Genomic DNA, 27,490 nt, shown 5'->3' on the forward strand with positions numbered 1-27,490 from the left:
AAAGGGACCCGTTATGAAACCAGAATGTTCAATATCTCATTAATCGTTGTTCGATACCGATGACAAGCACAAATGATAACGATTTGTCTATTCGGTGATAAATGACGTCTATTCTTAAATTTTATTTCACTCGTTTCTGTTTGTTTACCGGCAGAGCCCGAGCAAATGTAACATCGCGCCTGCGTCTGGCGTTTGGGGTCCGCGTTCCATTTCTGGGGGGCGCCGTTTCTCTAGAGAGAGGGTAACATCCGCTTGGGGATCAAGAGGGCGACAGGAGAGGGAAAAGCAGGGGGAAATGGGAACAGCAGGGGGGGCTGGTCGAAGAATAAGCAGACGTGTGCTTTGCCCGTTGGCCCGGTTGCCATGGCAACCTTGCAATAATCTCTTTCTACGTTTCCACCAAAAAAAAAAAAAAGGGCTAGAAGTGTTTGCTTATCTATCTACCTTTCCATCTATTTAACAAATGCTTACATAATGGTGAGTTCTGAATAAACAATTCCCACCGGCTCTGCGCCAGCCTCCCTCCCAAGTGTTTTCCCCGCACCATTTCCCTCCAACCCCCAAAGAGCCCTGTGCGGCCGGGTCCCCGGTTAGGGCTGTTTTCACAGAGAACACCGAATTTTCGAGAAGCTCGGGAACTATCTCAGAGCCTGAGCAGGGGGCTGCCGGAGACACAGAAGCCCCGCAGTGGGGCCGCAGCGTCCGATTTCCGTGGGGCGGGAGCGCGGAGGCCGGGGGAGCAGCGGCGTGCGCATCCCTGCGCCCCGGCCAGTAGGCCCCGGCCTGGGACACGCTTTCTTGTGCAATGCGTGTCTGACCCCCCTGACGACCGTGCACCGACACACGCCGCATTCACAACCAGGTTAACTGCACGGGCATCGAGTGGCACCTGCACCTCACGGGCGAGACCAGGGGACCCCTCCCAAAGCCTGTTTCCACTGAGTGACGCCCGTGAACTTTGAACCCGAACTTTGAACCCGGAGGCACAGTACGGGGCCAGGGCCCCGGGGCTCAGGTGTCTATAACCTGCGCCCCCTGCGGATTCAGTCCTGCAGGGGGGCTCATCGCTGAGAGCGGTGCCGCCAACGCCCGCATCCTCCTTTAGCCGGACCCTTTAAGAGGGGGTCCCCAGAACCCAGCTGCGGCCAGCCGCGTTGCCATGGAGACCGGGCCCCGCTCCCGGAGGGGCCGGCCCGCGTGCGCAGGCGCAGGACCGGGCAGCCGCGACGCAGCGGAACTGCTGAGACTGGAGCTGCGGGTGCGCGCCTAGACGCGGCGGGAGCCGACCCTGGCGGCTGCCCTGTCTGCGCAGCTCCGGGTGCCACAGCGCCACCCTCCCCTGCACCTGCCCCCGCGGTGCGTCACTCCGGCCTGGGACAGAAGGGCGGAGCGGCGGGGCCGGCTGCATCCCCGGGGCCTGACGCGTAAGCCCCCTGCGAATTGTCCGACAGCTCTGGGGAGGGGACCTTGGGAAAGGCCGCTGCGTCAGCCGCCCAGTAGCAGCAGCAGCCCCAAGCGGGAACCCGCAGCTCGGCCACATTCATCTGGACCTGAACTCCAACCCCTACGGCGCTGCTCCGGGTGGGATTTGTTTTGCACTGCGCGATCAGCGCCAGCGAGCGGCACCATGGCCTTGAGCCTTTTGCAGGACTGGTGCAGCGGGCTGGACGTGGACGTGCACAGGGCCCTGCTGGTCACCGGCATCCCCGAGGGCCTGGAGCAGGCGGCCATCGAAGCGGCGCTGCAGCCAGCCTTCCTGCCCCTGGGCACGTTCAGGCTTCGGAACACGAGGGCCATGCGGGACGAGAAGGCCAAGGCCGCCCTGGTGGAGTTCGCGGAGGACATCGATCACTCCGCCATCCCCAGGGAGATCCCAAGCAGCGAAGGCTTCTGGAGGGTTCTGTGTAAGGACCGCGCGGAGGACACGAGAGTCCTGAGGCAGATGAAACGCTTGCTGCTGGACGAGAGGGCCCCCGAGGACACGCCCACCCCTCCCACCTCGGAGACCGAGGCCCAGGGGCCCGAGCTGGCCGGCCCCGCTCCTGGTGCAGCAGGCAGGCCTAGGAGGGGCCGTCGGAGTCGCCGAAGCAGAGCCAGAGGCAACAGGCTGACCCAGAAGGGCAAGAAGAGAGGCCGAGGAGGGCGGCCGTTCGACTCCGCCAGGCGCGGGTCCGAGGACTCCTCCTCCGACAGCCTGGGCGTCGTGATCCAGGAGATAGACGAGGCGGACCTGCGCGGGGTGGAGGACCAGAGGGCGCTGTACACCACCCTGCAGACCGCCGCCAAGGAGCTGGTGAAGAAGTGGGCCCTCCAGGGCGAGGCCGAGGGCGGAGAGGGCCCCCGCGAGTTCCTGGCTCTGGTGACAGTGACGGACAAAGCCAAGAAGGAGGAGATGGACAAAGAGACCCCGGAGGCCGAGTCCATCAGCCTGAACATCGAAGACCTGAGCGGGGTCCCCGACTTAGTGGCCTTACTTGCTGTGCGAGACACTTCGGACGAGGAGCCCGTGGACAGCGACGCCTCTGCCAGCGATTGGCAGGAGAGGGAGGACCAAGAACAAGAAGGGGACAGCCCCGAGTTTGTGGCCATCGTGGCGTACACGGACCCCTCGGACCCCTCTGCCCGGGAGGAGATGTTGAAAATCGCTTCCGTGATCGAGTCGCTGGGCTGGAGCGACAAGAAAGACCAAAAAGATGCGCTCCCCGAGGTCCTGGCTGTCATGGCCAAGGACACTTCCGGAACGCGCGTGCTGGTGGAGGAGGCGGGGCGCCAGGTGGACGCCATGGTCCTCAGGAAGGCCAAAGACGACGGCAACCTTCTGGAATGCATTTCTGCCTTGGCTGAGCCGGAGACCCTCCCCAAGGGGAAGAAGGCTCCCGCGGGCCTTCTGGGAGGCTGGGGCGAGGAGGGGGAGGACGAGGTGGGCCTCCTGGAGCTGGTGGCGCTCCTGGCCGCCCAGGACTTGGCGGACGTGATGAAGGAGGAAAAGGAAGAGGCCTGGGCAGGTGGGAAGTGCAAATACCACAAGGGCGGCCTCGGGGAGGTCCTGGCGCTCCTGGCGGCGCGGAAGGACAGGGAGTCCGAGGAGCAGTCGGAGGGGGCTTCGGACGGGGGCTCCGACGAGGCGTCCGAGGACACGGACAGCGAGGAATCCGGGCCTGAGGACCGCGCGTCCCGGAAGCCCCGGGCCAAGCGAGCCCGCACGGCTTCCAAGGTCCTGGGTCAGGCGGGCGCCCCCTCCGGGTCCCGCAAAACCCGACGGGGAGGCCGAGGCCGGGGCGGGCGGGCCATCACTCCGGAGAAGAAAGCTAAGGATGAGGCGGCGGGCGACAAGAAGAAGAAGGGGCGCGCGGGCGCCGGAGCGCGCGCCAAGGCCGGCGAAGCCAGGGGGCAGCCACCTACCGGCTCCAAGAGTGTCCGCGGGAAGAAGGCGCGTAGGGGAGGGAGGCCGCCCCCCAAGTGCCACTAGTGGCTCCCTGAGACAGCGAGGCTGTGGCGGGCCATGTGGCCCCCGTCCCCCGCGCTCCCTCCGCCCTCCCCGCAGCAGAGGCCCTTCTGCCGCTTAACCGTGCGCTCTGTGCTCCGCGGTGCGCCAGGCGCGCACTGTGGGTCTCATCCTTGCCTTCCAGTCCCTCCTTTGCAGGTGGCTCGAGCGATCCTGATGGAAGAAGGAGAGAGAAACGGCCACCCCTGGAGGCAGCCGCCCCAAGTGATGGGACCGTGTCTCAAAGGGCACTGAGCGGGGGTGGCTTTGGGTGGCCCCCAGGTAGCGGGGGAAGGGGGTGAGTGTGTCCCTGACTCGAGCAGCGGCCAGACCAGCGGTGCCGGTTAGTTCTTTCTGGCTCTTCGTGGGGCCCCCAAGGTTCCAGTCCCATGCCTCTGGCCAGCGTCTGTCGACCCCCACCAATCGGATGGGGCCGGGGGTCTGTGATGGAGGCTTGGCCGCTAGCTCGCCAGTGCGTGTTAGGGGGAGCAGAGCTCCCGGCCTGGGGGCAGAAGTGATTCCAGAAAGACGAGCCTGAGGCCAAGGGGGCGGCTCCTCTGGGAGGGGGGGAGAGAAGAGGTGGGGGAAGCGTGGGGACGGGAATATCAGGAGCTGGAGAGGAGGAAGAGGGTGAGGAGGAGGAGGAGGAGGAGGAGGAGGAAGACAGGGCAGGTGCACTAGGCCTGCCCACCTCTGGCGCAGTTGCTACCGATGAATTAGCTCCTCAAGGTCAAGGCCACCTGCTGGAGTCCACAAGCTGAATCTGACTCTCAGATTGTACAGTGATTTCCAAAAATCCTAATTATTTGCCAACATTTTCAGCCGGAGCAACCCACATCCAGGTCACTGGCCTCTCTGCAGCTCCCGGCAGTGCCCCTCACCCAGGCATGCGGCTCTCTCCTCCCTCCCGGCAGCTGCTGCCTCCTCCCTCGGGCTGATCAGCCCCTCAGTGCAGGCTTCGCAGCCCCTAAAATGATAGGGTCTCCCAGTTCTCCGTCTGAGTGAATTAAATGCCAGAGGGGACCCTGAGGGTACACCGGAGGGGTGGGAGCTGGTCCCACCAGCGTAGGAGCTGACCAGGGTCCCGTGTTTAGAGGGGAGGAAATGTCCCCAAGAGGGAGCTGCAGTCAGCCTTCCTGGCGCCCCTCCCCCCACCACCTACCCAGCCTGGCGCAGTCAGGGTCAGCACCTGCTGCCGTGTCCCAAGTGCCAATGCTCTCGTGTCGTGCCCATGTGGTGACCTCTGCTTCGGCCCTCTCTGACCACCTCAGTGTTTCCCCTCAGCGTCGCTGGACACTCCTCCAAGCCCTCTGGTCCGGGGCTGTGTCCGTGTCCCAGTTCCCACACGTAGAAGGTGCCGAGCCCATCTGGTTACGAGGGTCCTCCCTGCAGGCCTTGAGGAAGACGCGGGGGGCTGGGCGTGTCCCCACAGCACCACCCGACTGTCCCAGACCCACTCAGATGCCCAGGTGCAGACGCAGGCTTGGGAGCTGCTTGCAGGGGGCACCACCCGACCACAGGGGCCTCCCCAGGGCAGAGACAGGGCTATTCAGGTCAGGGTGGGCGCGGGGCTGGGGAGGAAGCCTGGGGAGGAAGCCGGGTCTCCCTGGGGTCCGACGGGCTTCAGGGCCTGGTCTTGGGCTGAGCAGCTCCCGGAGGGGAGGTGTCCGGGCTGGGGAGGCCCCCAAGTGTGACTAACTTCTCCCTGTGGTATTTAGTACCCGCTCTTGTGCCCCGGCACCGGGGTCCCTCAGTAAAGTGAATTCAGTGTCTGGCCTGGTGTCTCTGTGCTCTGGGCAGTGGGGGAGGGGCGTCAGCAGTAAGTCAGGGCCACGGGTGCTCCACCTGTCACTTCCCAGGTTCAGGCAGGACACCCTGGGGCTGCACTGTCACTGACTGACACCCAGCGTCCCTTCTGCTTCAGTGACTGTGCCCCCACCCAGCCCCCTGACCTGACCCACCCACTTAAGCTCTCCCATGCCTTAGCCGCTACCTGCCCTGCCCCTGGCCTCCTGCCCCGGATGCCAGCCTCCGTGGTCCCCTGCCCTGTCCCTTGCTAGGCCTCAGCCCTTCACCATCTTTAGGTCTCTGCCACCAGACTCCCTTGCGGCCCCACTCAGGCCCAGGTTCTGAGGCCCCAGCCCTCACCCCTTATCCTGGGCCCCGGCGCTTCTCCCTGCCCAGGACCTGGGCTGGGCTTCCGCTCCATTCTCTAGCCCTCAGGTCAGTCTCCACCCGCCTGTGCCTCCCCCAGCTCCCTCCCTCCACCCCACTCAGGGCCCCACTCTGCGCTCAGCCCACGCAGCCCTCACTGGTGCTCACCCCGGCGCCGAGCTGGGCCCTTCTTCCTACGTTTTCTGTGGGCAACTCCCAGCTCCCACGCTGGAGCTCCGAGGCTCTGCCCTGGACCGCAGACCGGGAGCCTTCCCCTCCTCCCTGGGTCCCTGCCCTGCTCCCACACGCACCTACAGGGCTGCCAGAAGGGTCCTAGTCGGACTTATCTGGGGGTGATGGAGTCATGCCCCTTCCCGAACCCCTTACAGTCTTCCTGGGCACCCGCGGGCGGGGGCGAGCGCCCTTCCCAGGAACTTGGCAGGAGTCTGTCCTTCGCTTCGTGCGGGTCTTTCTTCAAACGTCACATCCCCAGGGAGGCGTCCCCCGCCACCCTATTACAAAGGTCACCCTTCCCGCCCACCCTCACCTTATTTTTCAGAGCTCCGATTGCCACCGGATACCCTGGTTTATTTCCAAATAACGCACTGACTGTTTGTCCGCGGGTGGGAGGTAAATAGCGGAAACCGACTCGGGTTTTGCAGGCATGGTACCCACAGGGGGCGGGCGGGTCGCCCGAAGGTTAGAAACGCAGCGAGCCGCTCCGGGCTCAGGGGAGGCTGCTGCCCGGAGCCCGGGTCGCTGGGCCGCAGGGTTCCACGCACAGAGCCCGTTGGCCTGAGAAGGGAGCCGGGGGGGGGGGCGGCTTGCGTCACCGCTGCTGCCGCCACCGCAGCCCCAGCGGCCTCCAGATGACGTCCCCTCCCCCCGCTGCCAACTGCCGCCGGTGCCCGGGGCCAGCAGCGCAGCTGGCGGAGGAATCGGGATGCAGCTGAGGCCGAGGGTCACGCGGTAGTGCCGGGTTTGGGGCGGGTGAGTGCGGTCCGTCCCGTCCCTCGCCGCGTCCCCGGCCCCAGCCCGGTGCCCGCACACAGTGGCTGCTGTTTTCAGCTATTGAATGACTGAGGGATCGGATGAAGCTCGAGGGCTTGGCGAACCGGACCCCGTTGTGAGCCCAGCGAGGCAGGTGCGGGGACGCTCCGGCCCGGCGGGAGGGAGCCTGGGCCCCACTGAGCGGCGCCTGGGGTCCCAGGGGCAGCGGCGTAAAGACCCTGAGATCCCACCCGCAGGGGCGGCGCGAGGAGCCCCAGGCCCTTTGGCAGCGGGTTTGCCCCCGCGGGGCCCGGAGTTGCCGGGGTCAGTGGGGCGCGGTCACGTCCACTCCGGTGAGAGAAGGAGGCGGTGTCCCGAGAGGAGGCGGAGGACCGGCGCGCGCTGGGCGCTGGGGCTGCAGCTGGGAGCAGGGTGGACACACGCAGACGCTCGCGGAGCATCGTGGGCGGGGCCGGGCGGAGGGATACTGAGTGCAGAAGGGCAGCCAGGGGTTCAGCCTTAGACCTCGGCGCCAGCGGGGAGGAGAAGCCGGCGGGCGGGGCCTGAGGGTGCGGGGCAGGAGGGTTTCCAGTCGCAACCTGTTTAAAGCTTTGCGGGGAAGCCCTCACTGGGAAGGTGGCACTAGATGCGGGGCGAGGCAGTGGACACCCGAGGGAAGCGCGCCCAGGGGCGGGAACAGGCGGTGCAAAAGGCCGGAGCCAGGGCTGTGATGCCCGGGGCTGAGTCACGTGTCATGACCGACGCCTCCGGAGCCAGACGTCAGTGCTGGGTTTAGGGGAGACGGTGTCTGCAAAACGGTCCACCGCCTTCATGGGGTGGCCGCGTAATTAGGTTTCCCATCACTGGTGCTTGGATGTGACCCTGTTGGAAAGGAGCGCGCAGAGTCACTGGGGTCGGGATGCGGGTCTGAACGCGGAGGGGCGAGAAGTGCCCTCCGCCTGCCCCGCACGGGCCGGGAAGATGAACTAGTCCTGGGAGACGGGGGCGCCCGAGATCTAGGGGTTGTGATCAGGTCCCAGAACGGCCCGGAGAAAGAAGTCAGGATTCCGGTAACAGAAAATGACATCCCTTCCTCTCCAACAGGTTCCCCAAAACATAGGTCCGCAAGGCCGCGGCTTTCTCCGTGCAGCCCGCGCCCCATCGCACAGGACGCCCCGCCCCCTACCCTTCGGCTGGCGGAGCGGCGTCCCTGACCCCAGTTGCCGCGTTCTATTTTCCCACCAGGGGGCGCTCCAAGACCGCTTTTAGGGTGAGCCCAAGGCGCCGCGGTGCGCTTTGGAAAGAAGGTTAAAGTCACGCAGACGCGGCCCAGTCTGACTCAAAGGTAGTGGGACACTGGCCCATCTCCTTGAAGCTCCAAGCTCCCCCTGTCCTTTGAACGCCAGTCTGTGGAGAGTGGACTGCCCTGTGGCGCAGTGGTCTGTCGAAGTGAGGCCAACTGCATCAACGTCTGGGAATTTCTTAGTCGCCTCTACAGGTCTATTGAATCAGGATCTGCTTCTTCCAGGTGCCTGAGTGAGTAATCTGGAAACATACCGCCATTTGTCCTGGGAATCCCACCCCAGAGTGAAACCTCTGTAACAAAGAGGCTGACTCCCTTATTTAAGGTGTGACCATAGACAACCTTAGGCCGCCCACCCCACATGTGGGGAGGCCATAGAAAAGCTAGCTTGCTCCGCCCCCTCCCCCACCCAGCGGGTGTGAGGGTCCGGCCTTGCCAACCTCCAGCCCCAGCCCTCAGACCACTATAAAGGGTCAATGCCCTCACTCTGATTTTGTCCTCACTCTGATTTTGTTCAGGCCACAGGGACTGGTTCGTGCCTGCCATAGTCTCTCCAGAAATAACCCAGCATGAGAGTACAACTTTTTTTTTAAAAGATTTTATTTATTTATCTTTAGAGAGGAAGGGAAGGAGAGTGGGAGAGAAATACCAATGTATGGTTGCCTCTGATGCGTCCCATGCTGGGAACTGGCCTGCAACCCAGGCATGTGCTCTGACTGGGAATCAAACCACGATCGTCTGGTTCGCAGGCCTGTGCTCAATCCACTGAGCTTCACCAGCCAGGGCGAGAGTACATCTTTCGATTCCTCCTTGGTGCATGCGGTGGAGTTATCAGTCTTGTCATCTCAGCCAATTTTGGGTGATCGGTTGGGCTGCCCAACCACAAAGTGACCTCGCTGTTACAACGGGGTGCTCATCCCGGAACCCGGCGCTGTCTGTACTAACTAGAGACTCACAAATTCGCTGGGTGTCAGAGCAGAGAGAGAGGGAACTGACCTTGAAGGCATTGGTTCTCAGAGCGCGTTTTCCCAGCTGCAGCGCCCGCTGGGACCCTCTTCCCTGCTGACTGGGGGATCCAGAAAAGGACAGTCGCTCTCAACTTCGGCGACAAGTTCCAGTCTCCTGGGGGGCATTAAAAAAACTGGGATGTTCTAGCTGCACCCTCTGGGAGTCTGAAGCTGGTGGTGGGTGGTGGGGCTGGGGCAGCAATCACTTTCAAGGCTCCCCAGTTGATTCTGATGTGCAGCCAGGGTTTGTAAACAAGGTTTACCCCAATCCTCCGCTGTCACAGGGAGGAAGCCGAGGCCAGATTGGGGAAGGAACTTCCTAGGATCACAGAGCAAATTGGCGACAGGGCGGAAGTAGAACCTAGGAGTCCTGAATCTCACTCAAAGCTTCATTATATATGGTGGCCCTGGACTCTGTAGTATTAGTAATAATACTACTAATAATTGGCCCTGGCTGGTGTGGCTTAGTGGATTGAGTGCCAGCCTGAGAACCAAAGAGTCGCTGGTTGAATTCCCAGTCAGGGCACATGGCTGGGTTGCAGGCCAGTTCCCCAGTAGGGGGCGTGAGAGAGGAAACCACACATTGATGGTTGTCTCTACCTCCTTTCCCCTCTGGAAAAGTAAATTAATATGTTTTTTAAATTGATTGCCCCGGGAGGACTGATATGACTTACTTTAAGTGTTTTCATAGTCTTTGAATTAAAACCAAAATTCTAACTTAAAAATTTTTTTATTTATATTTAGAGAGAGGGGAAGGGAGGGAGAAAGAGAGGGAGGGAAACATCAATGTGTGGTTGACTCTCGCACGCCCCCTACTGGGGACCTGGCCTGGCCCACAACCCAGGCATGTGCCCTGACTGGGAATTGAACCGCTGAGCCTTTGGTTTGCAGCCCACGCTCAATCCACTGAGCTACACCAGCCAGGGCCAAAATTCTAACCTTATGAAGCAAAATATCCTACAGTAAAAAATGGACTGTATATATGTGGCAGAGCTATGGGTGATTTCCCCATATTTACGGAGCATTTCCTATTGCAACCAGATGCAACTGTGCAGCCCTGATAAAGGGTATCTGTGTAAACAGCACCGGAGAAAACAAATGCTGCTGGGCTCAGGGGAGTGGAAGGGACACGGAGCATTTAATAAAAATGCTAGCTTTAGCCAGGAACAAAATTCACCGATGATTCATTTTCCCCTTCAACCTCTAAGCTGAAAACCTTCCTGGCAAGCGAGGGGTGGCCCCAGAAAGCAGCTGTGTTTGTGCATAAATCTCATTGCAGTGGGAACAAAATCTCTCTGTTTCAGGGTCACACGTATGTTTCTGCATTAGGTGACCCCTCTGTCCTAATGTCCTCCACACCCCATTTCCTCATTGAGGCTGAAATATATGATTTTTGTTCTTTCCCCATGACTTCGTCCAGGCCCACAAGACAGTCTCATCTCCCTCCATTACAAACCGTGGAGAGACCCTCTCATCCTCATGTTTATTAAAAAAAAATTATTGATTGATTTTTAGAGAGAGTGGAAGAGAGGGAGAAAAAGAAGGAGAGAAACATCAAGGTGTAGTTGCCTCTTGCGCATCCCAGCCAGGGACCTGGCCTGCAACCCAGGCATGTTGCGTTGCAGGGAATTGAACCAGTGCCCCTTTGGTTCCCAGGCCGGTGCTCAGTCCACTGAGCCACACCAGCCAGACACTGATTGGATTTGGTTTCCCAGTCATCTTGCTGCCAAGTTTCCATCCTCATGTAGGTATTTGTAACTTTGGTCCAACATGAATATACATTTAGAATTGAAAGACTACAATACACATCTTTTTAAAAAAAATAAGTAATAAATAAATAAGTATTTATTTATTTTTCTTTGGTTAAGGGCTTCAGACGAAAGGCAGAATTAGTCACCAGCCAAGACTATCCTGACCACACAACATTTTCCAGTTGCCAGGAGAACAAATGATCAGCTTCCATAACATGCATTCAGTTCACGAGTCTTTTTAAAATGCTCCCCGCCCCCTTCTCCCCACGCCGGGACCCCCCCCCCACGGGGATGCAAAAGCAACCATACACTGATGTTTCTCTCCCTCTCTCCTTCCCTTCCCCTCTAAAGATAAATAAATAAAATATTAAAAAAAAATGCTCCCCTTTCCTCAGGGTTCCCACTTCCATCTGCGGGACATTCTAGAAAATAGGTACAACATTTATTTCACTGCTATTCCCTGAGTGTGTGGCTTCTTTAAGAAATATGTATTTTAAAATACTTTATTTATTTATTTTTATTTTTATTATTTTAAAATATTTTATTTATTTATTTATCTTTAGAGGGGAAGGAGAGAGGAAGAGAAACATCAATGTATGGTTGCCTTTCGTGCATCCCCTGCTGGGAACTGGACTGCAGGGAACTGGTCCGCAACTCCGGCATGTGCCCTGACTGGGAATCGAACCGCGATCCTCTGGTTCTCAGGCCTGTGCTCAGTTCGCTGAGCTACACCAGCCAGGGCCTATTTTTATTATTTTTAAAAAATATTTTATTGATTATGCCATTACAGTTGTCCCATTTCCCCTCTTCATTCCCCTCCACCCGGCACACCCTACCCCCACCATTCCCCCCTTTAGTTTATGTCCGTGTGTCTCAAGTTCTTTAGATTCTATATTTCCCATAATATTCTTGCCCTCCCCCCTATATATTTTCTACCTGTAGTCTATGCTACTTATTCTCTGTACCTTCTCCCCCCTTCTCCTTCTCCCACTCCCCTGTTGCTAACCCTCCATGTAATCTCCATTTCTGTGGTTCTGCTCCTGATCTAGCTGTCCTCTTAGTTTGCTTTTGTTTTAGGTGTGGTTGTTAATAACTGTGAGCTTGCTGTCCTTTCACTGTTCATCTTTTTTATCTTCTTTTTCTTAGGTAAGTCCCTTTAATATTTCATATAATAGGGGCTTGGTGATGATGAACTCCCTGAATTTGATCTTATCTGAGAAGCACTTTATCTGTCCTTCCATTCTATTTGCTGGATAGAGCAATCTTGGATGTAGGTCTTTGGATTTTTCATGACTTGGAATACTTCTTTCCAGCCCCTTCTTGCCTGTGAGGTCTCTTTTGAGAAATCTGCAGACAGTCTGATGGGAGCTCCTTTGTAGGTGACTGTCCCCTTAGCTCTTGCTGCTTCTAGGATTCTCTCCTTCATTTTAATCTTGGCTAATGTAATGATGATGTGTCTTGGTGTCTTCCTTCTTGGGTCCAACTTCTTTGGGACTCTCTGAGCTTCCTGGATTTCCTGGAAGTCTATTGCCTTTGCCAGATTGGGGAAATTCTCCTTTATTATTTGTTCAAATAAGTTTTTCACTTTTGGCTGTTCATCTTCCCCTTCTGGTACCCCTATAATTTGGATGTTGGAGCATTTAAAGATGTCCTGGATGTTCCTAAGCCTCTCCTCATTTTTTTGAATTCTTGTTTCTTCATATTTTTCTGTTGGGTCATTTTTTTCCTTCCTTCTGGTCCACTCCATTGATTTGAGTCCCAGTTTCCTTTTCATCACTATTGGTTTCCTGTGCATTTCCCTTCATTTCAATTAGTTTAGCCTTCATATGTTCCTCTAATTTGTGTGTATAATCAACCAGTTCTGTGAGCATCCTGATCACCAGTGTTTTGAACTGTGCCTCTGATAGGTTTTCTATTTCTTGGTCACTTAGAGTTACTGGTTTGGGGGCTTTGAGTTCTTCTTGAGCCATGTTTTGGTCTGTTCGTTCCAGTTACCTATGAGGGGAGGAGCCTTAGGTGTTCACTAGGGCGGGGCAACCCAGGTTCCTGGGTTGTGATGCTGTACTTGGGGGCGGGGTCAGAGAGGGGCAATAGCGGTCCCCTCTGCTGTTTCCAGTCGCTGGGGCCTGCATGGACTGTTTCACTGCTCACATCACCACCTGGTTTATCTGCATGTGGATGTGTGACCTTGGTCAGCCTGCCACCTTGCGCCCTCACTGGGTCTGCCCATCCCAACCCCACGCCTGGGATCTGCCAACTGCCACCTGCGCGTGGGTCGATCTGACCGAGTTTTCCTGCGCAACCCCACTCTGCCAGTCACTGGCTCCGCCCCTCTTACCGGTCTGGCTGAAGAGTTTGTTGTTGGACTTCTGTATAGTTCAATTTTCTGTGTTTTGGTTGCGGTTTTTTTTTTTACTAAAACTTTGTTGTCTTTAAACTTGGTTGTGCAAGGAGGCACAGTGTTTCCACCTACACTTCCATCTTGGCCGGAAGTCTTGTTTATTTATTTTTAGAGAGAAGGGAAGGGAGGGAGAAAGGGAGGGAGAGAAACAAATGTACAGTGGCTTCTCGTGTGCCCCCCACTGGGGACCTGGCTGGCAACCCAGGCATGTGCCCTGCTAGGCCCCACGGGTCATGTATCATTCCCAGAATCCTCCCAGCACCCCCCATTTTCAGACAGAGAAACTGAGGCTCATACGGATGGAGAGCTGTGCTTAAAGTTTCACAGTTCTGAGGTCATGGAGTCTGAGTATGAAGAGAGAGAAATTATTGACTGGTGGCCTCTCCCACACCCCCAACCAGTGACCTGGCCCGAAACCCAGGCATGTGCCCTGACTGGGAATCGAACAAGCAACCTTTCAGTTCTGAGGTCGATGCTCAGTCCACTGAGCCACACCAGCCATGGCCCAAATTGTCTTAAACATGTCCTTATACCTCCTCCCCTCTAGCATTAGTGTCTTTGGAGAACTTATGGCAAATCCATTGGATGAAAATATTCCCCTCGCCCTTCCTCTGTGTCTGGCTTGTGCTGGGGACACAGGGGTGACCAACGGGAGCCCCAGCCCTGCCCTCCCAGGGCTCACAGTCCAGCGCGGGAGACAAACCCATCTCCAGACAGTGAGGGACTCATGGCCAGAGGAGGACAGAACAGAGGGGGGTCTCTGATGTGAATGGCTGTCCATCTCCAGCAGGCCCTGCCTCGCTGCAGAAGCTGCGAGATCTTCGTCCTCCCCAGCATATTCTGCTCCGTCCCAGAACCACGGTTGCCAGGCCGGCCTAATCCTCTCTGCTTGGAGTCGAAGTCCCCGGGCAGGTGCACAGGAAGCCAGATAGATGCCGGTTGAATTCTGGCTTCCCTGCAAGTGGGATCGATGGTTCCCGAGGCTGTGTCCGCATCTGTATAATGGGTTGGTCATCTCCATTGCACGTGCCTGTCGTGAGGGTTGCATACAGATCCGACCACACCTCTGCTCAGAAGCCCACGGTGTCTCCCATGCTCCTCTGAGAATAAGCCAGGTGCCCCCAAAGCCCTAGAGAACCCAGCCTGTTCCCTCACTGACCACATGTGCTCCGCTCCGCCCCCGCTCACTGGGCACCAGCCACCCTGGCCTCCTTGCTGCTCCTCAAACACCCACAATCACCAGCCCCTGGGCCTTTGCACAGGCTGTTTCCCCTTCTGAAAAGCCCTCACTACTCATACCTGTGAGCCTCAGTGTCTCCCTTCTTCCAGCTTTCCCTTTACATGTCACCTCCTCAGAGAGGGCTTCTCTGACCCCTCTTTCAGAAACACACTCTCCCCTCATTTTTCCTTATTTAAAAAAATTTTTACGTATTAATTTTAGAGAAAGGAAGGGGTTGGGGAGAGAGATTTGTTGTTCCACTTATCTATGCATTCACTGGCTGATTCCTGTATGTGCCCAGACCAGGGATTGAACCTGCAACCTTGGTGTATTGCACGATGCTCTAAACAACTGAGCTACCCGGCCAGGGCTCCCCTCATTTTTCCTCATGGCACCTCTCTTCCCAAAGTTATGTTTCATTTATGTTTCATTGTTTATCTCCTCTGCTAGAGGCCACAGATTTTGTCTCTTGTTCACTGCTGTATCCACAGTGCTAGAACCATGCTTAATAATAACAACAGTGATTTTATATAATATTTATTAGTGTGTGGATACAATAATGATGATGGTGGCGAAATCATAATACTGCAAGAGCCCCTTGCACATTCAAGCCGTCAGCCCCCTCCCTGAGTTCACTCCGATACCTCTGGCCCTCCCTTCCCTGGGTCCCAGCATGCACTGCAGCCAGGCCAACGCGGGTTCTCCTAGAAGATGGCTGTTACTGGCTCTTACTGTGCGGTGATTCTTTTAGCTGGACCATCAGGGAGAGGGAATTCAGGAATCCACTGGGCCAGCTTGCCAAGCTAGAAAGTAAGTTTCTGTGGCAAGGCCTGATACAAGGAATGGAGTTTTTGAAAATGTGTGTGGGTCGGGGGGTGAGGGTGAGGGTGAGGGGTAGGAAGGAGGGTGTTCAGCTGTGGACATTCTAACCTTGATTTGACCCTGGGGGACCTGAGCTTAGAGGGAGGAGGCAGAGAGCTCAGATTGGCGAATTTTCCTAGAATGGCCAGCCACCCACAGGATTTGTGGCCATAGGAGTGACTGGCCTCATTGACTGTTGTGGGCAGAGACCCCCCTTTGAGACAGGGGGAGGGCGGGAGTTTCTCATGTGGAGTTTACTATTTACCTGTTTACACTGATGAACAAGGGCTCCTTTCTTCTGGCTTCCCAGCTCTGCCAACAAAAACAACCTTCTTCTTTCTTATTCCTTCTTTTTAAAGAAATGATTTAATTTATTTATTTTTAGAGAGAGGGGAAGGGAGAGAGAGAGAAACATCAATGTGTGGTTGACTCTCACATGCCCCCTACTGGGGACCTGGCCCACAACCCAGGCCTGTGCCATGACTAGGAATTGAACTGGTGGCCCTTTGGTTTGCAGGCTGGTGCTCAATCCACTGAGCCACAGCAGCCAGGGCTGATAGCCAGTCCGGGCACATGCGTGGGTTGCAGGCCAGCTACTCAGTGGGGGGCACGCAAGAGTCAACCACACATTGATGTTTCTCTTTTTCCCTCCCTTCCCCTCTCTCTAAAATAAATAAATAAAATCTTTAAAAAAGAAAGAGAGAGACGTGATTCCTGACTACTCTATTAAAAGAAAAAAGAATGAAAAAATGTATACACAGGAAGGTAAATATAATCCCAAAGGTAAAACAGAGAGGATGAAAACCCAAAGTGCAGAGGTGGGTGGAAGGATTGAGGCTGCAGGGCTGTGTTGTCATGGAAACCACAGCGCCATTCATTGTCATGGAAACCACGGCTACCTCTATCAAGGGTACTTCTAAACTATTTTTAGATCTCCTGGTAATGAGGGTAGCTCTTTGCTGGCAGAGGGAGCAGGCAGCTGCCTTCATGTAACACCCACACACACATATATACATGAACACACATATGTATACACATGCATATGTATGCACACACCCGTATAGTTGTCTATTTATAAGTATGTATTTACATATAAACAAACAAACATTTTAAAAAGCTCTCTTAAACATATACTTATCTCCTAAGTGTTTTGGAATGCTTAATGAATGCAGAGTAATCTGCTTCTCTGACTGAGCCGGACTGATACACTCTTAGGCATTGGTGCAGTGAAGAGCTGCCCAGCAGGCCCGGGTTGTCCAAACTCTGCACCTTCCAAAGAAACGTCTGGCCTGTGACTGGCTCTTGGGTAACCTCTAAGCCCTCAGAGAAACCTGTAATAGCAACGTGACTGATGGCAGGGGCCTTGGGTCACACGAGGTCAGTTTGACCTCTGGAGGAGCAGGGTGGGCAGGAAAGATCCCTTGATCCAGGTGTGCAGGCAGCTATTGCTGGATCCCAGGTGTGGGGTAGCAACGGGCGGACCCACTGAGGGCGCAAGGCGGCAGGCTGACCACGGTCACACATTGGCGCGCATATAAACCAGTGAAGGATCAAGCAGTAAGACAGACCTCAAAGGCACCGGCAGAGGGGACCGCTATTGCCCCTCTCTGACCCCGCCCCCAAGTACAGCATCACAAACCAGGGACTGAGTTGCCCCACCCTCGTGAATACCTAAGGCTCTGCCCCACATAGGTAGCAGGTGTAACAGGTGCGAACAGACCAAAACATAGCTCAAGAAGAACTCGAAGCCCCAAAACCAGTAACTCTAAGTGACCAGGAAATAGAAAACCTATCAGATGCACAGTTCAAAACACCGGAGATCAGGATGCTCACAGAACTGGTTGATTTTAGTCACAAATTAGAGGAACAAATGAAGGCTAAAGTAATTGAAATGAAGGGAAATGCACAGGAAAGAAATGGTGATGGAAAGGAAACTGGGACTCAAATCAATGGAGTGGACCAGAAGGAAGAAAAAAATGACCAAACAGAAAAATATGAAGAAACAAGAATTTAAAAAAACGAGGAGAGGCTTAGGAACCTCCAGGGCACCTTTAAACGCTCCAACATCCAAAGTATAGAGGTACCAGAAGAGGAAGAGGAACGGCCACAAGTGGAAAACTTATTTGAACAAATAATAAAGGAGAACTTCCCCAATCTGGCAAAGGCAATAGACTTCCAGGAAATCCAGGAATCTCAGAGAGTCCCAAAGAAGTTGGACCCAAGAAGGAACGCACCAAGATACAGCATAATTACATTAGCCAAGATTAAAATGAAGGAGAGAAACCTAGAAGCAGCAAGAGCTAAGGGGACAGTCACCTACAAAGCAATTCCCATCAGACTGTCAGCTGATTTCTCAAAAGAGACCTTACAGGCAAGAAGGGGCTGGAAAGAGGTATTCCAAGTCATGAAAAATCCAAAGACCTACATCCAAGATTGATCTATCCAGCAAAGCTTTCATTTAGAATGGAAGGACAGATAAAGTGCTTCTCAGATGAGATCAAATTCAGGGAGTTCATCATCACCAAGCCCCTATTATGTGAAATGTTAAAGGGACTTATCTAAGAAAAAGAAGATAAAAAAGATGAACAGTGAAAGGACAGCAAACTCACAGTTATTAACAACCACACCTAAAACAAAAAGCAAACTAAAAGGACAGCTAGATCAGGAGCAGAAACATAGAAATGCAGATCACATGGAGGGTTAGCAACAGGGGAGTGGGAGGAGGAGAAGGGGGGAGAAGGTACAGAAAATAAGTAGCATAGCTGGTAGGTAGAAAATAGATAGAGGGGAGGGCAAGAATAGTATGGGAAATATAGAATCTAAAGAACTTGAGACACGTGTTCATGAACTAAAGGGGGTGCAGGGTGGAGGGGAATGAAGGGGGAAAATAGAACAACTGTAATGGCATAATCAATAAAATATATTTAAAAATAAGTCTAAATTACATTAACATTTTAAAATTTGTCACAATTTTAAAAAAAAGGCATAGTATCCTAGTGTAATTTCACAGCACAGCCAGCTACTAACCTGCTCCCCTGGCCACGCGACTGCCCATTTTTGATACTAAATGGGTCACGAATGAAGAAGACATTTGACCAGCTGTGCTGATGGGGACATGTCACTACCCTCTCAAGCTTTCCTTCCTTGTTAAAAGTAACTGAGTAAAACAGAAGATTTATCTCCTTTCTACCTCCCAGACTGCAAGAGCTGTTTGATGGTGATGACACCACTTCACATGAAAAAAATTCCATGAACTGAACCTTCGTGCCCTGCTGGAAAAAGCTGCTTCCGGCTGTCTTTGCAGAGGCGGACTGAAAAAGGTTGGGCTCAGTGTTCTCTGGTAGTGATGCTTTGCCGGTCGTCACTGATTACTGCTGCATTCTACCTTTGCAATATCTTCACTTATCTGTTGCTCCATAATAAGCCACCCCAAAACTTAGTGGTATAGAATAACAAGTTTTTTTTTGTTATAGTCATTGGTTCTATGGACCAGGAACTCACGCAGGACAAAGCATGGATGGTTTGTTCCAGCTGGCCCATGTCCGGGCCTCAGCTGGGAAGAAGTAAATGAACGGGGAGTGACCCAAATTGTTGGGGGCTAGAATTGTCTAGCAGATTCTTTAATCGCATGTCTGGGCTGAGATCATGGGAAGGCTCTGTGGACCAGAGCACATATGTATGACATGGGCTTCTCCACAGTACGGCAGCCAGGGGATAGTCGAGCTTCTTACTTGGAGTCTTAGGGATCCAAGAACGAGTGTGTCCCAATGAACAAGGAAGAAGTTGCTTGGCTTCTCATACCCCAGCCTGCGACATCACATAGCTCCCTTCCAAAATCCTCTCTTGGTTCAATCATTTCCCTTCTACCCCGCTCTCTTCTGGAGAAAGCAAAACTGGAAAAGACACTGGCATTTGGGCTGCCTGTCACTACCAAGCCCAGTAAACAATGACAGTGATTGAATCTTTATAGGCGCTTTATTCAGATGGCCAGTGATCTGAGAAGATGGTAGGTTCATACCCTAACAGACCATCTTGTCTTACTCTTTCCAGGCCAAGGTTTTTATAGCAGGGAATAAACAAGGTACAGTGAGGGCTTTGAAGTTCAGGGAGAATTAGGTGAAAGAAACTTCAACATTCCTGTCCCGGAAGGTTAGCTGTTCCCAGGGCCGGGTGATCCTCAGTCTCTCCCTGGAACACAAAGGTCTGGATGCCTCCACTTATCCCCAGGTGGTAATCTCCAGCCAGTGCCCCAGGAGGTTGGCTGTTTTCCCAGAAGCCAGGTTAGGATGGGGCCTTATCTGTCTGTAGTTTCTGAAACAAAAGATTTAACATATACATTACTTACTAGGCTTATAACTTTTTACCCGAAACTAAAATTTTCCAACTCTTCAGTCCTCTATCCAAAGCAGTTGCAAGTGTGCTCAGATTCAAGAGGAGGGGACACAGATTCCCACCTCACAAGCAGAGGACTGTTTTAAAACCACTGGGTAAAGGTATATGTTCATTCTTCAGCTGCTTCACAAAATTGCAACATGTAAATGGTTAGAAATGCGTCGAGAGATAGAGGCTGGAGGAACCAGGTGATCTGATCCACGTGCCTTTTTATTTGATGCTGCGATTACCTGCAGGCCCAGTCAGGACCAACTACAACCTGGGGAGAAGGGGTCAGGTAAAGGGTGAGCTGTTTCCAGGTACTTACGGGAGGGTCAGTTTGACCACCAGCCATCGTGGCTGGAGCCAGATGTCTATTGTGCTCGGTGGGAGAGAGTTTTGAATACACTGCCGGCTTTCAAGCTAGTCTGGATAACAGTCATGAGCAAGCCAGTGGGTTGGAAAACTGGCCTGACCCTTCCATAAACAACGTGAAAAATTTAAACTTCTTATAGCTGAAATATTTCTTTAACATTTTGAATGACATTTGTTGTTTCATGAAATGTAACCGGACTTGGGCAATCACACAAATACCGGTTTAGCCCAAGTTCAGGGATGGCTGAGAGGACAGCCAGATGGGCATCCGGCTGTAGGGCCTTGCCAAGGCCGATCCCAAACAGAATCCAGAGAACAGGTTCTGGTTGAAGACCCAGGCCAAAGCTGTGCTTCACGCATCTCTCCTACGTGATCTCCCTGAATCTTCCAAACGTCCGGATCAGGGAGGTTTTTATTAATATTTCTACTGTGGAGAAGAGGAAGGGGCTCCGAGAGCTGAGAGGCCTTGTCTGAGGTTGCACGGTCTGGAAGTGCATCAGTGGGTGGGGGCCTGGCAGGAACCGGGGCAACTAAAAAGGACTCACTGTCTAATTAACTACTAACAAAGCTGTTGGCTGTGGGCAAGAAGCTGAGGAAATCAAAGAGGAAGGGTGAGACATAATCTCCAGGCTTTGGGGGCCTGGGGTGAGAATGTGGGAACAGGAAGTTTCTAGAAGTTTCTGGAAATTTCTGGAATCCAGGAATTGCAGTTTAACAGGGCTCCTGCCAGGGGCTGCGGCTTTTATTAGAGAGATGCGGCAGGATTGAAGCCACTCTCCCTTTTTGCCCTCTGATTTCTGGTGTCTCCAGGAGTCGCGCTGACTGCACCCCACAGCAGGGCAGAGGATCGGAGGGCTACTTAGTGCAGCCGGCGAAGCCTGCCCCCCTACGCCGGTACCCCAGGCCCTCACTGGGCAAAGGGGGGCAGAAAGGGTGGGCCTGGACGGGCGATCTGAGAGTGCGCCTCCCGGTGACTGCGGGAAGAGCTGAAGAGTCGCGTTCCCACCCGGCTCCCCAGGACCATTGGCTGAGCCCCAGCGCGAGCCTGCATCAGGCTGGTTGTCATGGAGACCACGGCGCTGCGCCGCCGGGGCGAGGCGTGGGCGGAAAGCGAGCGCGCATGCGCACTGCAACGGCCTCGGTCCTCTGCGGCTGCGGGGGTCCAGGCGGGGCTTCGCGTGACGCGGCGCAGACCACGACTTCCCCACCTCTTCGGCGGCTAGCCGCGGCACAGGGTGGTCAGAGGCAGCACCTCTCCCAGGCCGCGCAGGGCGAGTGGAGGCGGGGTTGGCAGATCCCAGCCGGCGGGCGAAGAGCCAGGCCCGGGAGAAGGTGGAGCGTGGTTTCTAGCAGATGCCAGGACACTTGTGAGCAACCTGGGCCCGGTTCGGGAGGAGGGCTCCGGGAAAGCGCGAGGTCTTCCGGGGGGCAGCTGCGGAGGCGCCGCTGAGATCGTTGAGCCTGGCTGTCTTCCTGGGAATCTGACCTGCCTCTCTTGTCCCCGTACAGGAGTAGTATTCGGGAACCCCAGCAGACGCCATCCACCAGGTAGAATCTTCATTATTCGTGGAATTGGAGCTGGCGGGTGATTGCGACTATGACGATGAACCTGTTGGAGGACTGGTGCCGCGGGATGGATGCGGACATCCACAGGTGCCTCTTGGTCACGGGCATCCCGGAGGACTGTGGCCAAGCGGAAATTGAGGAGACATTGAACGGGGTCCTCTGCCCGCTGGGCCCGTATCTCATTCTGAACAAGATGTTTCTGAGGGAAGAGAACGCCAAAGCCGCCCTAATTGAGGTGGGCGAGGGTGTGAGTCTCAGTGCCGTACCCCGGGAATTTCCGGGACCGGGAGGGGTCTGGAGAGTAGTCTACAGAGACGCCACCCAGGATGCAGAGTTTTTAAAAAACCTGAATGAATTCCTGGAAGCCGAGGGCCGCACCTGGGAGGAAGTGGTCTACCTGCTCCAGCTCAACAACTGCCTGTGGCCCCAGAGCGAGCAACCGCCTACAGAGAACTGGGCAGAAGCTTTGGGGGTGATCCTGGGGACTGTGATACAAATCATCTTCTACATGGATGCAGAGATGCGCAGCTGGGAGGAAACTAGGGCCCAGGAGGCCGCTGAGTCCTACGTGGCTGCGGCGGCAGCAGCAGCAGCGGCAGCAGCTGCTGCTGTTTCAGGAGGGGGGAAGAAGGTCAAGAAGGAGCCGGGCAAGGCTGCCGAGGTGGGCTCTGCCCTGAAGGTGGAGAACCCAGACAGCTGGAATGACACGGAAGATGAAGGTGACCCTCCCAAACCTTTGGTTCGTAAGGCTGGAGCCAAGCCTCGCTCCAGGAGAAGGAAGCAGAAGAAGAACCCCAAGCAGGGACCAGCGCCCTGGAAGAAACTCAGAGGCTACCATTCCAACAGCTCGGCTTCCCTGGAGGATCTTGAGGCTGATGATGGTGAAAATAGGGAGGTGTCAGAATATGCCAAGAGCAACAGAAAGCCCACTATGAGGCAGGAGGAGTGGGCTTTCAAGAAGCTTGTGGAGAAATGGGGTTGGAAGTCTCCCAGACCGGCGCCTCAGGATGCCGGGGCGGAAGCTGCCTCTGAGTCAGACCAAGAGGGTGGTCGTGAGGGCCCCCGCAGGAAGAAGGGCTGGGCTTGGGCAAAGAGTCCCACCCTCCTGAGGAAGAAAAAGAAGGTGAGCTTGGGCCCCATCTCCTATGTCCTTGTCGATGTGGAAGATGCCAAGAATATGCCATTGATTCCAAAGCAAGGGCTAAGCTGGAGGAGGGGGGTGTCAGTTCAGAGGGCCCCTGGAGGCTCTCAGCCCGCTGCTGAGTCACCAGCCCCAACGTCACAGGGTGCGAAGGCCAAGCCAGAAGGCTCTCCTCTTGGTGAGAATGATGACAGAAATCATTTGGGTTGTGTCTACAAGCAGATGAGGGGGGAGGAGCAGGAATGGCAGGTGGGGGCTGAGGAGCCGAAGGGGGTGGCAGGGTACACGATCAATGAAGAGGACCCCCAGTGCAGTGGAGAAGAAGGAAGGTGGGTGACACACCATTTGAGGGTTTAGAGGGTGAAAGCCCTGACCTCCATTCTCAGAGCCCCAGAGGGCCACAGTGGGGAGGCCTGTGGGGGCAGGAGATGCCAAAGCAAAGTCACCACCTCTCTTTCATTTCTGTGGTATTTCGTTTCAGGTCATTCCGCTGCACCATCTGACCATCTTCCTCCGGGAGCGTCAATGGGTTGGGGTTAAAATGTTTGTCAGTGTGGTGGCGTTTAGGGTGGAGTGTCCTAGAGGGCTTGTTAGGGGATAGAAAGTTCCAGAAAGTAGAAAAAACTTCCAAGTGACTCCTTTCCCTGCTTCGCCTCTTTAACTGTCTGAATCTATCCACAGAACCCAGGAAACTGAGTTGGGGGACCACGGAGCTGAAAGAAGACCAAGGAAGGAGTTTCAAGTTGGGAACAAAGCTTTCTCTTGTCATTGAGTGATCCAAGACTTTTGACTCACTTAGGGACCTGCTTTGTTTTGTTTATCTTCATTCAAGAATGTGTTTATTGCTTTTAGAGAGAAAGTAAGGGGGAGAGAGATAGAAACTTTGATGTGAGAGAAACATTGATCATTTGCCTCCCATATGTGCCCTGAGTGGGGATCGAACCTGCAACCTTTTGGTTGCATGGGAGGACACTCCAACCAATTCACCCACCCAGCCAGGGCAGGGACCCACTTGGTAGAGATTTGGTTCTCAGGTAAATACTACACGAGATCTTAGGTGGGAGGAATCGAGGGAGGGAGGTATACTTTTTTCCCCCCCGCCAGGCCTGCTTTCTTATCTCCTCCTAGACTCACCTGTGAGGCTGGTGAGTCAATAAGCAGATGGGAGAAATTCTAGAACATTTTTCTTGATACTTGGACAGGGTCACTGCTACACTGCTCCCCCATTCCCTGCTGCTTCTGAGGGGTCGGCTGAGGGGCGCAGGGCCTGGCTTCCTTGTTCCTTCCAGTCTTCAACTTCCATCCTCCAGTTATCTCACCAGAGGGTGGATTGGTTCCAAGAGTTAGTTTTGGGACAAAAGGATGTCTTTGAAGTATTTGAGTTTTAAGTTTTGTTAATACAGATGGTGCTTGGATTTCCCACTTTGGGTAAAACCCTGTTGGGAATCTGCGGGAAAGAGGGGTGATTGGTAGGGAAGGATGGGGCTGTCCTGCCTCCCCTGCTCTGATTCCATCCAGTGCCACCAGATAGTCAACATATTGGAGGCTGAAAACACTTCTCACATTACAGCAAGAAGGAAAAATACTCTAAAAAGTTGGTCATCTGTTTCTGCCCTCTGAATAGACCACATTACCACGTCTCCTGTGTGCGTGTGCGGGGGGGAGAGGGGACAGGCTCCCTGAGGTCATTGGTTTCCTCTGAGGAGGTCCAAGGAGCACTCAAAGATGTAATCCGAATCCATCTTTTCACATATTTAAAAAAAATTTACACAATTTACGTTGTCTGTCAAACCCATCACATCGGAGGCTATCAAAATATTACCTTGACTTCATAAGTTTCTGTACAGGTCTCAAATGAATTGTGTCTGCCGTTTATTTGTGTATAAGTATTTTTTTTGTAAGTGGGACTGACGAATCAAGTCTTGTCGATCTCACTGACCTGGGCACTCAGTCCCACGCATGCGCCCTGTGCTGGAAATGTAAGTCCCGCTCATGTCTTGTTGATGTCACTGACCTGGGCACTCAGTCCCGCGCATGCGCCGTGTGCTGGAAATGTAAATCCCGCGCATGCGCTCTGTGCTGAAAAAGGTAATTCCCCTGTTTCGCGCTGCGATTTCCAGTTGTGTGTGAGCAAGTTAGTGCACATACGTGGTTCATGCTAATAATATTCTGTCAGGAAGAGGTCAGCCCTTTGCGTTTTCAGTCTGTTGACTTCAATTTTTGTGATCAAGGATGTGAAGTTGTTAGATGTTGTTAGTGATTCATCGTGGAAAACACTTGCTGTGACAATTCCTTTCAAATTCCTGCATGAGTCTTGCCAAAGAGGCAGGAAGGGAAAAAAGCGACTTTCCCTTGCTACTATTCATCTGCGTCATTCCGTTTTTCCTTGGCGTGTGCAGAATGGAGCATAGAGGCCTCCTGGACTCTCTCGGTGACGGAAACCTGCCACGCCCCAGCGCCCGATTTCAAAACCGGGTCCTTTTGGGCTTCATCATGTGAACAAATTGACACCATAATCAGTAATTGTCAGTGTATATGTTATGAAATAAAGTCTAGTGAATTAAATACAGAGTCTCTTGTAGAGTAAGGGGGCATGGGCTGTCTAATTTGAGGAAGGGTTCCCCCTGCTGGACAGTGAACGCTTGTCCTAGACGCCCAGCAGAGTGTGCGCTCTCCTCAGACCTGCACTCAAGCTTCCATATTGCATAAGAAGAAACTTTTGAGGTGTCTCTCCTCTTTGCTCTATGCCTTCTGCCAACGGGAAAGGCTCTCCAACAGATCTTGGGGCTTCTAGAAGTTTCTAGACCAGGTAATTGGTGATGTGAATTATCTGGAAATGTATTTTTAAAAGCAGCTGGATGATGAAAAATTGCCTCCCCTTCCCTCAGACAGAAGCCGAGGTCTTCACCTAAAAACTTAGTTTTCTTCAACTTCATCTCAGCACCTGCTAGGGACTCCTGAACCAGGGTGGCCACTCCATCAAAGTCACCAGCTCTTTGCTAAATGCCATTTCTGGGCCCCACATGCCCAGTCACGATCCCTTGGCCATTGTATCTATACCCAAAATCTTGTATCTCTCATCTGTCAGTGAGAGAGCTGCAGGTGGAGTAATTGACATTTGAGGAAGGGGGTGGATCCAGAGGGGCCAAGCTTGGGGTTCTGTGAAGGGTGAATAAAGGTTGTCAGGGAGGGAGGGAGGGAAGACGAGTAGGAGACCAGAGGGAGGACTGCGAGCTAACTGGGTGCTGTAGTCCTCGCCAGGAAGACCCAGGGAAAGGCTTACCTGGGGCCTCCGCCCTGCCAGCATTGTGGGAAAACCCTATTGGGCCAATATTTCAAAGTCCCTTCCAGACGTAGTCACTCCTAGTTACACCCAGCCTGTTCATCCATCAACTTGGCAAGACCCCCACCCAGGGCCCCAGGTGGGGGCAGATGCAGGGATGGGACCAGAGAAGGCACCGTTCTGCCCAAGCTTGACTTTTCGGTAAACAAGCCATCCTGAAAAAAGATACGTGATCATCCTTTTTGGTGAATATTTTTTAATGGAATAATGATACATTAATATCTTAATAAATCCACATAGATATATTTGCTTCAGAGAAGTACAGATATATACACATATACATCTATATATTTAATACATATTATATATATTTATTTTTTAAAGATATTTATTTATTTTTAGACAGAGGGGAAGGGAGAGAAGCATCAATGTGCAAGAGATGCATCAATCGGTTGCCTCTGACACACCCCCAACTGGCACAAGGGGCTGGCACAGTCTCCACATCCAGTCTGGCCACGCTCCAAGCACAGCCCCTGGGCTTGGCCTCAGAGGGAATGTTCTGGAACAACAAACAGTGAATGTAGCTCATGCCAGGGACTGCAGTTTGCTTTCATGCTTCAGGCGCGTTCTGAGTGTTTTCTCCTCTGACATTCACTCTTAGGTAAGGAGCGTGAGCGCCGATCGAACATTCGAGATCAAAACTGAGCGTGGATTCCCTGCCAATGCTTTCGAGACATTTTTCCTTATTTAGAGGGGAGAAAAGGAGAGAGGGAGAGAAATATCAATGTATGGTTGCCTCTCGTGCGTCCCCTGCTGGGACCTGGCCCACAACCCAGGCATGTGCCCTGACTGGGAATCGAACTGTGATACTCTGCTTCACAGGCCCACGCTCAATCCACTGACCTACACCAGCCAGGGCTGCTTTTGAGATTCTGGATATGTGTACTAAGGCATTTTCTACCAGTGTGAGGTGAGCTGTCAACGTGTGAGAATAGGGAGGAAAAATCTAAACTAAACAACCAGAAAATGGAGAAGGAGGTCAGTAATAAAGCACTGGGTCTGATAAATATTAAAATGTAATGTTATGAACCTTGATAATGAAAACAGCTCAGTACTGGCCAAAGAATGGGGTGGTGGGGAGATTGAGTCTAGAAAGAGAGGTACATAAATATATGATTATAGTTTATGATATAGATGGATGGGTTTCAAATTGGTGTGAGAGATGAATTATTTAGAAAACAGTGTTGGGATGACAAGTTAAATATTTGGGGAACCAGAAGCCACTCCCTTACGTTGGAATTAATTCCAGAAAGGTCAAACACTTATAGAATGAAACTGTAAGAGTTGCAGATGGTGGATAATTGATCATCTTGGAGGGGAGGGAGCTGTTCAGAACCAAAGCAAGTATAAGTGAACAACTCAGGCTTGACCTGGTGCAGGGGCAGGAGCAGTGGGTGGGGGGCGGGAGAACAGGCCTAGGGACCTCCCTGTGACTTTGACATTCAGGCTAAGCAATGTGAACAGTGGTCAACAGTCTTTCATAACTTAACTAAAAAATGAAAACTCCCCACTACCTCTTTGTTG

The 27,490-nt window shown here is 53.7% G+C and overlaps 2 protein-coding genes across 4 annotated transcripts; both read left to right on the forward strand.

Annotated features, from left to right (window-relative positions):
- The first annotated feature begins 1,277 nt into the window (after nucleotides 1–1,277).
- Nucleotides 1,278–4,018, forward strand: PNMA8B (PNMA family member 8B). The gene has a single exon (XM_037155085.2). The coding sequence runs from the start codon at nucleotides 1,628–1,630 to the stop codon at nucleotides 3,467–3,469; it is 1,842 nt and encodes a 613-aa protein (XP_037010980.2). The 5' UTR covers nucleotides 1,278–1,627; the 3' UTR covers nucleotides 3,470–4,018.
- Nucleotides 4,019–7,722: 3,704 nt separating this feature from the next.
- PNMA8A (PNMA family member 8A) lies at nucleotides 7,723–25,173 on the forward strand. Of its 3 annotated transcripts, none has more exons than XM_053668200.1 (3): nucleotides 7,723–8,164; nucleotides 21,426–22,801; nucleotides 23,305–25,173. In XM_053668200.1, exons 2-3 carry the CDS (start codon nucleotides 21,514–21,516, stop codon nucleotides 23,397–23,399), a joined length of 1,383 nt encoding a protein of 460 aa, XP_053524175.1. In that variant the 5' UTR covers nucleotides 7,723–8,164; nucleotides 21,426–21,513; the 3' UTR covers nucleotides 23,400–25,173. The 3 variants fall into 3 exon arrangements, with proteins under 3 accessions (XP_053524175.1, XP_053524167.1, XP_037011045.1); XM_053668192.1 differs by lacking the exon at nucleotides 7,723–8,164 and adding an exon at nucleotides 21,069–21,283; XM_037155150.2 differs by lacking the exon at nucleotides 7,723–8,164 and adding an exon at nucleotides 21,069–21,283 and having other exon boundaries at nucleotides 21,426–22,605; nucleotides 23,305–23,408.
- Nucleotides 25,174–27,490: the final 2,317 nt, after the last annotated feature.

The sequence above is a fragment of the Artibeus jamaicensis genome, unplaced genomic scaffold, assembly GCF_021234435.1.
Source record: "Artibeus jamaicensis isolate MK-2021 breed Jamaican fruit bat unplaced genomic scaffold, CSHL_Jam_final contig_1526, whole genome shotgun sequence".
Lineage (NCBI taxonomy): Eukaryota > Metazoa > Chordata > Mammalia > Chiroptera > Phyllostomidae > Artibeus > Artibeus jamaicensis.

Coding starts and splice junctions, on each gene's coding strand:
- PNMA8B (XM_037155085.2), top strand. CDS start 1,628: ATGGCCTTGAGCCTTTTGCAGGACTGGTGCAGCGGGCTGGACGTGGAC.
- PNMA8A (XM_053668200.1), top strand. CDS start 21,514: ATGACGATGAACCTGTTGGAGGACTGGTGCCGCGGGATGGATGCGGAC. Junction 22,802..23,304: donor GCCAGAAGGCTCTCCTCTTG/GTGAGAATGATG, acceptor ATCTATCCACAG/AACCCAGGAAACTGAGTTGG.